Source organism: Acanthochromis polyacanthus, chromosome 1 (assembly GCF_021347895.1).
Source record: "Acanthochromis polyacanthus isolate Apoly-LR-REF ecotype Palm Island chromosome 1, KAUST_Apoly_ChrSc, whole genome shotgun sequence".
NCBI classification, from domain to species: domain Eukaryota; kingdom Metazoa; phylum Chordata; class Actinopteri; family Pomacentridae; genus Acanthochromis; species Acanthochromis polyacanthus.
Window position 1 is genome coordinate 27,517,103 of NC_067113.1, and position 11,197 is coordinate 27,528,299.

The window sequence follows — 11,197 nt, forward strand, 5'->3', positions numbered from 1 at the left end:
TTTCAACTGGGTCATCCAACACAAAGAGGGACTACAGCATACTAATGCTGATGCTCTCTCCCGGCGGCCTCAGACCCCCGATGCTTCTGTGGTAAATCATGCCTCTGGGGCATCTACCATCGAGGTGAACGCCGTAGGGGTGGAGAGGGAGTCAAGTGTCCCCCAGGCAGGTGCTTTGTTGTCGCAGCTTTCTGCTACGGAACCCCCAGCTCTGAACCTCGTGACTGGGGGGCGGCAAATGGACATGGACAGGGGGTGGAATGACTTGTTTGGTGTGTCTGCACTTTCACATGATGGGACTGAGCTTAGGGAACTACAGCAGGCTGACCCAGACATCGCTAAAGTGCTTGAGTGGGTTGTGAGGAATGGGTCCCGGCCTCCTCGCATGCAGATGAGAGGCAGCTCCCGGGGGCTTAGGAAGTTGTGGACGGAGTATCCTCGTCTGTCTGTTGTGAATGAGGTGCTCTCTCGGTCAGTGAAGTCCTCCCTTACGGGAGATGACCATTGTCAAGTGGTCGTGCCCTCCTCGCTTGTTCCTGATGTGCTGCAGCACCTTCATGGGGGCCCAGCTTCAGCATATTTCTCAGCAGAACGGGTATGGAGCATGCGCGACAAACATGTTACTGGCCTTCTATGTTCAAGGACATCCAACATTGGTGTGAACAGTGTGTGCCCTGTCAGACCCTCCGAGCCCCGGTGCCTAAACATCGAGCACCGATGGGGGGGTCCCTTGTGACTCATCCATTTCAAAGGGTGGCTGCTGACATTCTTGAACTTCCAATGACTTTGAAGGGTAACAGATATGTGTTAGTGGTGGAAGATTACTTTACCAAGTTTGTGAATCTGTAGGCGCTGTCAACCCAAACAGCCCAGGCAGTTGCACAGTGTCTGTTTGAGGATTATGTTCTGGTACATGGCATTCCAGAAACGATTCACAGCGAACAAGGCCGGCAGTTCGAAGCTGAGATTGTTCAGAGACTGTGTCGACTTTTGAAAATCAAGAAAACACGGACAACGCCGTACAATCCCAAATTGGATGGGATGGTTGAGCACTTTAACCGGACCCTCATCGACCAGTTAGCCAAGTCGTTGCTGGCCTGTGGGGGTGAATAGGATGACTACCTGAAGCATGTGGCTTTCGCCTATAATACGTCTGTTCATGCCTCCACCAGCTACACTCCTTATTACTTGACTCATGGATGGGAGGCACGTGTACCAGTGGATGTGTTGGTACCGTCTCAAGCAGTGCCCCTGGATGTTCCTTTTTCTCATGCTGACTTTGTGACTTCTCTGGCAGGAAAGCTGGAGACTGCTTTTAGTGGTGCCAGACAGTGTGGGGCCACTGCACATGAGGACCAGAAACTGTACTATGATGGGGCAGCCCGTCACCGGCCGTATGTTGAGGGGGATCTGGTGTGGCTTCATAATCCTACGGAGGACTGTATGAAGCTGGCTCCCCACTGGAGGGGACCCTTCAGGGTCCTAGCCATGCTGGATTCCCTAGGGGAACCTGGGCTCACTTATCGTATTGGTGATCCTTGGGACTCTGATGGGCCAGTGCAGGTGGTCCATTACGATAGGCTGAAGCCCTACACACTGCCACTGTCTGCAGGGTCTTCGGATGGCCACTCAGCTTCTCCCGATCATCCTCCCCCGCTGCAGGATGGGGGGTCGCCACATGGTGGGCATGGGGTCGAGGAGCCACGCTCTGCTGGCGGCACAGGGGTTGGGAGTAACTCAGCTGTCGGCAGGGCGCATCACACTGTGTCTCATTCTGGAAGGCCTGTGAGGCAGCCGGTTCGTTTCAAGGACTTTGCCTTATATGATTGACTGGTTTTGTTCGACCCCTGACGAATATTCAAGGGATGACTGTTCATGTTGTTCATATCATATCCATGTTTTTCATATTAACATTTTCTCCCTGTTTCTCCCTTGGGTTACTGCATGTGGTGTCTCTGTGTACTATGGCCTGTGTATCAGCAATGTCTGGTGTACAATTAAGAGTTGTGGGAGCATTCTTACTGACTGTGCAGTTCTGATGCTGTTGTTCTCTGTCGTATGTTTGTGTATTGCATTCATGCTGATGGTGTTTGGAAACGAGGACGTTTTCTTTTGGAGGACGGGAGGTATGTAAGCTATTTTATAAGGTTATTCGAGTTAACACTGAGAAGCAGTGCATAACCTATCTGTGTCTCTTATTGTGAAAGACCAGAGGTGGAAGTGTGGTTGGCTGCGTTGCAGCAGTGGGTGTGTGTTAGGTGTGCGGCAATAAAAAACGCTGGAGCCGTCTGTGCAGCACCAACGGAGCCTCCGTGTTTCTTTATTTTATAGCTTCATAAGTATAGGCGCAACAGGAACCCTCGGCTACAATAGATTGGATTTAATATTACGAGATTATCGGCGTTGGCTCTTAACTGACTTTTGGGTAAGAGGAGTTTTGAAGTCTTGAAACTCCACTAAGCTGTGAGTTCCGCAGAATTGACCAATAGCGTGCGAGCTTGTTCGGCGACAGCCAATCATCTTTTGTCAGATTGATCGTTTTCAGGAAGTAGCACAAGTCGGTAATCTTCCACTCCAAAAAAAAAATCTCCCACTCCGATGATAGTAGTGAGGCAGACAGCGAGCTAGCTTCACTTCACACCACTGAAGACTGACCTCGGCTCCCAAGATGGCTGGTGTTCGAGCCCTTGGTGTTCTCTCCAGATTGTTAGCAAAGAGATATGCTCTCCTCACAGGTACAATGTACAAGTATTTAATATGTAAGATTTACTGCAAACCGGCGGAGAATGATACTTAATCCTGGAGGGTTTGCTAGTTGTCCAAGGTTAATAATTAGCTTGTTAGAACTAGCTGTTAGCGTCATAGAATACTATGGAGAAATATGCGGCAGTGCCACTTATACCGCAGTTGTTTATTTTTTTCAGCAAAAGCATATCCCAGTGACAGTTTAACCAGAATATCCATGTGAACAGAACTTGCCAAGTATTTTATTTTAGCCGGGCAAACTTGTGTGTAAACTTGTGCTAGTTAGCTAGCTAGCTAGCTAGCTGCTACGGAATCTTTCAAGTCAAGCGGCCCGAGTTCAAAACGAAGCTTTTAATTCAGATTGTTTGCTTTCACTCTAACCTTTGAAACGTGCCAGTGGAGGCTTTTTTCGGCTGTGTTTTGATAGGTAAGACAGACATTTGAGGAACTTGTGCCATTCGTTCGCCATTGTGTTGGCCACTGATCTGTGGTAGGCGGAGAATGTAGGTGAAGGGTCGTTTTCCATAGCATTGCACTGTCGAGCCGAGATAGTCTGAGGTCACAGCAATCTGAGGAGAATGTCTCATAGACTGTTCATCTATTTTATTGTACAAAGACATTTTGTTGAGGTGAAGCTTTATTAATATTGTAATAAACAATATAATGTTTTTAAAGTGGGTGATAGCTTGGTCATATGTGGCAAACCTATAGTAAATATAAGGTGCAGCTGTAATATATTTTTTCTTTTACAGGCAGTTCTTTTCGTACCTTCTCAGTAATGACTGCCATGCAAGGTATTTAAAATCACTGCATGCGTATATAGAATATGCATAAAAATAGGTCAGTTTTCGCTGATATAATTACACTTTCTTGTTTCTCTATTTATAGCCAGAACTCATGTGAACTATGAGGTGAAGGATGATGTTGCTGTCATACGCGTGAATGACCCAAGCTCAAAGGTGTGAACTCATGCAAGAATTTATGCACATGAGTTGTGTAGATGAAATGTGAACCTAGTTGACATGTCTCCTTCCAGGTAAACACACTGTCACTCCAAGTGCAAAAGGAGATGACAGAAGTGTTGAGTGAAGTGTGGGCCAACAATGCTGTGAACAGCGCTGTCCTTATCTCCTCAAAGCCTGGGTGCTTCATTGCAGGAGCTGATATCAAGTAAGACACGACTGCTAAACATTCCCTGGCCTCATTGTGTCTTGGATTTTGTGGTTCTCTTCTAATAAACTCTACATCTGATACAGTATGATCCAGGCCTGCAAGGACGCAGAAGAGGTAACCAAACTTTCTCAGGGAGCCCAGAAGATATTTGAGCAGATTGAAAAATCTCCTAAGCCAGTTGTTGCAGCCATCAATGGCTCTTGCATAGGAGGAGGCTTAGAGGTAAATTTAAGTCATTTCAGCAACCAACTGTGTGTTTGTGGAAGATAAATTATAGTAACGTGTTCTCTTATGGGCTCTTTTATGTGTTTCAGTTTGCCATTGCCTGCCAGTACAGAATTGCAACAAAGAGCAAGAAAACAGTTCTCAGTACTCCTGAAGTCATGCTGGGTATTCTACCTGGAGCCGGTGGTACGCAAAGACTCCCCAAAATGGTATATACTGGAATAATACAAATTTTCTGGGCTTTTAATTAGAAACAAAAACAATATAATGCACAGGATGATCAAGAGAATAGCATGTAAAAGCACCCTCATCTAGTTGTACTCTGGTTAATGCTCATAATTGGTTTAGGATGTTTACATGCACCTTTGACACTCGACACACCCAGAGACAGATTGCTCTCCTGGTCATCATGTCCAGCTGTCAACAACCTTGTGCTTCAAAATATAGGTTACATTAAAGCCGCTATAGAATTTTGCTGTAGTGCATCTTTCAGATATATATGTGTGTATATATATCATAAACAGCTAGATACACCATTAATAGTGACGACTGACCACTTCACTTATGTGCACTTTTCTTCCCTGTAGGTTGGTCTACCCAGTGCCTTTGACATGATGCTCACAGGAAGAAATATCCGAGCAGATCAAGCCAAGAAGATGGGGCTTGTCGACCATCTCGTAGACCCTCTTGGTAAAACATTGTCTTGACTCACAGATAGTTTAGAAACACTGAACTGCTTCAAATGGGTGAAGTATTGCCATATGTAGGAATGATATGTGCAGTTTTATTCAGTCTTCAGGATTAACCCTTTAAGCTTCAGTCAATTCCAGCCGTTTTCAGTACAAAAAATCGCTAATATTCTATTTTCAAATAAAAAAAATTACGAAAAATACGGGGAATATTGGACGGGCATCGCGAGGTGCTTTTCGTTGAAAAGGACCGATTCGGGGATTTTATACCGACTTCAGGACATGTTTTGGACAAAATAGTTTCCTGGCTTGTGTCATCTGGATGTAAAAGGTTGGATTATGGCCGTTTTTTGTGGAATCTTTTTTTGTGTATAATAATGAACCCGGAAATGTGAGTCGCGCTGCGTGCGTTGAAGCCGTGTATAGAGAACGGATGGATGAATATTTGTTTTTGTCGGACAAATGTGTTTTTCTCACCCGCTGTGGTAATCGCATCTGAAAGTGGTTTATACCGGCAGATTCATGAGAATCTAAGCTTTCCATCGGTGTATAGTGTTTGTATAAGCGCGTTTGCGGCCGTCGGACATTCTTGAAATTCCTATGCAAATTAGTAGGTGTACCGCCGGCGGTACACTGAAGCTTAAAGGGTTAAAGATACAAGCATTTTGGCATGTTTTTTCTGCTATTTCTGCTCATATAACAGGACCTGGGCTAAAGAGTCCAGAGGAAAGAACAATAGACTACCTTGAGGAAATTGCCATTGAATGTGCCAGAGGCATTGCCAATAAGAAGATTTCTCTTCGCAAAGAGAAAGGCAGAATGCAGAGTGAGTCTTAGTGCATTTACTTAGTACTTGAATCTACAGTCACTTGAGTTTTATTTCATCATGTATAACATTAATGTTCTTTTTCCATAGAAATTCAAGACTACGTTATGAGCTTTGAGCTTGTGCGGAATCAAATTTACAAAACTGTCCATGCTAAAGTTATGAAGCAGAGCAAGGGACTTTATCCAGCACCCCTGAAAATCATTGATGTAAGTAAAAGCACCTTCTGAGCAATGAATCTGAGCAGCTATGTTTAAAAGTGTACATAGCATTGAGAGTTTAAGTCACAGTGTCACGCTCACACTACTTTAAAGTTCCAGTTTCATATAAGCTCTCCATTGGGAGAGATCTAAAAAAATTAGTTTGACTTGAGCACATATAGTAAAAGGAGTCCTACAAGTGTGCAAGAGTGATCACACAATTGACAAAAATACTGAAGAACTACTTTGTTAATTAGTTAATTTTAACAAAAATGCCAAAAGGTCTCTGGCCCCTGCTTGTCAAAGGTAAATATCTGGTTTGGAAAGTCTTGCAGTCAGCTTCCACCCTCTTTTATGTTCTCTGTTCTGTTCAGTGATTTCTGTTTTGTTGTTCATTTTTCTCAGTGTGTGAAGACTGGAGTAGAACAAGGGCCCACTGCTGGATATTTAGCTGAGTCTCAGGTAAGGTTTGTTGGCCTCCATTATTAGCACATTTAGCTTTTGCAGTAGTGAACTGTGTTAGTGAGCATCATCAATTTCTGTGTTTGCCTCAGAACTTTGGTCAGCTGGCAAAAAGCACAGAGTCTGCAGCCCTGATTGGTCTGTTCCACGGGCAAGTTGCATGCAAGAAGAATCACTTTGGAACTCCTGAAAAAGAAGTGAAGTAAGTGTGCATGACTTTCATAGGCAGAGCTTGTGTTTGTGGTGGGAAAATGAGCACATGTTTAGTCTACATTTGGTATTTTAGATCAGTTTGTTTGGTCGTGGTTAAATCATTGATGCTGAGGACAGAGCCAAGTCTGACACATTTGAAGGCTCAGAGTTGACTGGGAGTTGTTAAATCAAAACTACAGGGACCTCATTTTCATTTTTTCATTATATTTTTGGGAGTGTTGGATAATGATTTGATTTCAAGGCTGGGACAAATTGTTCTAAGTAGACTAACATTGTCAATACTGTGCGACATTACAGAGAAATATGAAACCACAGCCCTTGAGCTTTTGAAATATAAATATTTAACACGCATACATGAAACAAGCTTCAGCAACACTGACAAAAGTGGTGTGCCTATATTTCTGAATGTGTTGGAAAAACCAGCGAGAAGATGTGACGTTATGTAAATGAGCCTAATCCTGTAGTACACCTTTGGTCAACAAAGCACAACCAGCAAACAACTCATCCTCGGAAAGTTAACACAGGAACTCTAGACTCTATCTTCAGCTTGTCTCTGGTGCTACATTGGTAATGCCTGCTATTTTTGTTTTGTTTGTTTTTTTTTTTTTTAGTGGTAGATAAATTGTGTTTGTTCTTTACTACCAGGACTCTTGCCATCTTGGGAGCAGGTCTCATGGGAGCAGGTATCGCCCAGGTGACCATAGACAAAGGTGTGCACACAATCATGAAGGACACGACTGAGGCTGGACTGGCCAGAGGAGAGCAGCAGGTCTACAAGGGGTAGGTCAAATTTCATATCAGGACAGTATGGCAGCAAATATTATCAATGCAGTGGCCATGCAATAATAGTAAAAATATTTATATTACTGGATCATCTGACTTTTATTTTGAAACAGGCTCAATGACAAGACCAAAAAGAAGAGCATCACGTCATTCCAGAGAGACTCCATACTGTCCAACTTGACCGGGCAGTTGGATTACAAAGGCTTTGAAAAGGCTGACATGGTTATTGAAGCTGTGTTTGAAGACATTAACATCAAGCATGCAGTCCTGAAGGAGGTGGAGGCTGTAAGTGTGACTGAAAACTGGCTCAGTAGGCCCTTTATTTACAAAGACACTGCTCTCGCTTTGTTGTAGAACTCAGTCAGTGTAACTTTGTAGTATTAAATCCAGGAGAATATCGTTGTGAATTACTTTCGCTGTCACTGTGAGCTCCGATCTTACAAGCTGTTGTCTGCAGGTGGTGTCCCCTCACTGCATATTCGCCACCAACACATCAGCTCTGCCCATCAAGGAAATTGCTGCTGTCAGCAAGAGACCAGAAAAGGTTTGCACCCAGGAACACTGCATTTTACAGTTTAAGTTTGATTCTAAATTAAAAGAACCGGTATTTAATACTTTCTCTGTATCCCTAGGTGATTGGAATGCACTACTTCTCCCCAGTGGACAAGATGCAGCTTCTTGAGATTATAACCACTGATAAGACGTCAAAGGACACTACAGCCTCTGCTGTGGCAGTCGGCCTGAAGCAGGGCAAAGTCATCATAGTTGTCGGGGTGAGACTTTGCATCAATGTGTTTGTTCTTTCCATGTGAGAGGATCTTTGAAAATGTTTAAATCTAGTAATTGAACATCTGCAATGTAACATAAAAATAAGAAATGGGCAACAGTGAAGTTGTACAGCTGTTTAGGTGATTCTGTAGCAGCTTTATGAGTGACCCAGTGACATATACAATAATGCATGTAAACAATTGCAGCCTTATTGCTCTGAATGTAATCAAATATTTCTTTGCAGGACGGGCCTGGATTCTATACCACAAGGTGTCTGGGTCCCATACTGGCTGAAGCAATACGAGTACTTCAGGTTAGTAATATCACAATACATAATCCAGCTTTAAGTTTACTGCTTCTTGCTGCAAATGCAAATTTCTTAAATACCGTCACAGTTGGAGTGCTGAGAGGAAGATGAAGCGTGAGAAAAGGCCAGTTAATGATTTCTGCATCCCAGTGCACCGACTGATGCGGTCTTTGACAGCGGACTCAGTTCATTCTGCATTATGCACATGTCGCTCTGCTGCAGAAAGTCACATTGCTTCTCACACTGTACGCAGAAAAAAAACACAAGGTCCTGTGAATGTTCCTGAAAGGCTATGTGTGACTTACAGCAGATATTTCCAGATTGCCCTGCAGTCCCTCTGATTTTTTTCTGAAGTGTGCCAACACAGTGGGAGATTATAGCACAGGATATCTGGAGAATTTGGAACTTCTCACTGTGTTTTGGCCGCCGTCCATGTAAAGCATGTACAAATCAAAGCACCTCCGAAGTCCAAAGTCTGACTACTATGATTACAACTCTTAATGATGAGTTATAAAGATGTGGATAATGATCAATCCCCTTGCACAGCCTTCTCGTAACATGTATTTGATTTAGGCAGTATTTGTTTTCCTGGCACATGTAGCCGATAAACGTTCAGTGTGTGTGGTCATGGACCCTCGCGGACTTCTGCAGATGAATATTTACATAACATGACCTCTTAAGCATGAATTGGCCTTAAGATGAACTCAAGTCAGTATTCTAGGACAGTCGTCATACATATTACTGATTATTATTATTTCACACATACAGGAAGGAGTTGACCCCAAGAAGCTGGATGCCCTCACCACAAGCTTTGGGTTCCCCGTGGGTATAGCCACACTGGCCGATGAAGTCGGTATTGACGTTGCGACTCACGTCGCTGAGGACCTCGGCAAAGCTTTCGGCTCCCGCTTTGGTGGTGGAAATGTAGATCTTTTGAAGACCATGGTGGATCTGGGATTCAAGGGTATGGGCGGCCATATTGGAATTTAGTGCCCCATTTAAGTCGTACATTGTGCATTAAATGTATTCCTTTCTGTTTCCTTTATTATCAAGGCCGCAAATCAGGAAAGGGTTTCTACGTCTACCAGCCAGGATCCAAAGTTAAGGGGGTCAACCCAGAAATTGGAGACATCCTGGACAAATTCAAGATGACAGCAAATCCTCCTGTGTAAGTCGACACAGGTTAATTACAGAAGTAGCAATGCAGCAATTTAAGAAACACTTTCCACCTACTTTTTTTTTTATAAAACTTCTTAAATTTCATGGCACTGTACTAGCTTTTTATATTGTCACGTTTAACTACATAAATACTCTTGTGACTCTTTTTGCAGTTCATCAGACTCCGATGTGCAGTACAGGCTGGTTTCCCGATTTGTCAATGAGGCTGTGCTGTGTTTGCAAGAGGGCATTTTGAACAGCCCCTTGGAGGGAGACATCGGGGCTGTGTTTGGGCTGGGATTCCCCCCATTCCTCGGAGGTCAGAGTTCAGCTTTTGTCATATCATCTATCAGTGGAAAGAGCGTAGCTTCTCCAAAGGATATCCTTTGGTTCTTCAGGAATAGCAGTGCCGAGACATTTTAGGATGTAATCAGGATTGTAGGACAGGATAACTTCTGGTAGTGTTATGTTTTAGTCCTGTACCTTCACTGAAATTTGCCGAACAATATCTCTGTTGTCTGTTGTGCTAATTAGACATAAGTTTAGCCTTTAGTAATCAGACAGTGGGGAAGTTTACATTTTTATAGCAGCAAAGTTCTGGAATTAACAATATTGCACATATCAGGTGATATTGTACAGATTCTTTAATTGAAAGAAATACTTTAAGTGTTAATATTCCTCAGAATTTTCTCTATATTGCACAGATTTGTCCATAAGTAGAAAGATAGCAATAAACCAAATATTTTGGTGTCTGGAAAAAAACAGATCTTGCACAGGGTTTTTTGAAATGTACAAAATATTCATTATTCACAGCTTTCAATGTGTTACTACAGTATTTCTAACATATTACCTTACTGCTTCTAGGTCCTTTCCGTTTCGTGGACTCCTTTGGTGCAGACAAGCTGGTGGAGAAGATGAGGAGATTCGAGGCCGTCTACGGGAATCAGTTCACACCATGCCAACTCCTACTGGATCACGCAAAAGATTCCAGCAAGAAATTTCACAAGTGACCGACTCACCACGTGTGCCAGTAGCTCAAGAGGAAAAACTCCAGTCTGCCAGTAGAATGTGCCTAACATTTATATCATCTGTAGGGGGCAAACATGCAGATAATACACTTGTTGACAGTTTAGTGGGCTCTCCTAGCATAAAGTGATGCCGTCTTGCAGTAAATCCTACTTCAAGTCAGCTGTAATGTTCCCATTTTGTTGCAGGTTGCAGATTGTGGTGCTATTCTCACCATAGGAATGTAGCGTAGCCCTGCAATCGTTGACGAAATTGTAATATTACAGTTTTCATGGAGATCAGATTGTATTAGTTTTAGCCAGGTGTGCCTGATAAACTGGCAGCTGAGCAGCAAAATTGTAAGATTTCTTTTTTACTTGAACGTTATCGACTGGATGTACAGAGTCTGGTGCATATGGAGGCTAATTATTAACACATTGCATATAAAATATAGGACAAAGGAATGCATCCATGTTCCAAAAGGCAGTTTAATTCTAAATAATTGATGAATGTCTAGGAGTATGGTTCAACGGGTGTCTTTTTCTTTTCCTTTTTGTACATTAAAAACTTCCCTGGCTTGGTTTGGACAGTGATGTAAATGTGAAAGCTTGGATTAAAATCTTTGTTATTGAGTCAAACCTGC

The 11,197-nt window shown here is 43.1% G+C and overlaps 1 protein-coding gene across 2 annotated transcripts; it reads left to right on the plus strand.

The window, feature by feature from the left end:
- Window positions 1-2,291: 2,291 nt before the first annotated feature.
- On the plus strand, window positions 2,292-11,196 carry hadhab (hydroxyacyl-CoA dehydrogenase trifunctional multienzyme complex subunit alpha b). 2 transcript variants are annotated; one of them, XM_022210483.2, is made up of 20 exons: window positions 2,292-2,425; window positions 3,498-3,539; window positions 3,634-3,704; window positions 3,782-3,915; window positions 4,002-4,140; window positions 4,233-4,352; window positions 4,731-4,833; window positions 5,536-5,658; window positions 5,749-5,867; window positions 6,264-6,320; window positions 6,413-6,522; window positions 7,179-7,313; window positions 7,430-7,601; window positions 7,774-7,860; window positions 7,949-8,089; window positions 8,329-8,397; window positions 9,160-9,355; window positions 9,445-9,559; window positions 9,723-9,868; window positions 10,414-11,196. In XM_022210483.2, exons 2-20 carry the CDS (start codon window positions 3,524-3,526, stop codon window positions 10,557-10,559), a joined length of 2,199 nt encoding a protein of 732 aa, XP_022066175.2. In that variant the 5' UTR covers window positions 2,292-2,425; window positions 3,498-3,523; the 3' UTR covers window positions 10,560-11,196. The 2 variants fall into 2 exon arrangements, with proteins under 2 accessions (XP_022066175.2, XP_022066173.2); XM_022210481.2 differs by lacking the exon at window positions 2,292-2,425 and adding an exon at window positions 2,556-2,735.
- The last annotated feature ends 1 nt before the right edge of the window (window position 11,197 follows it).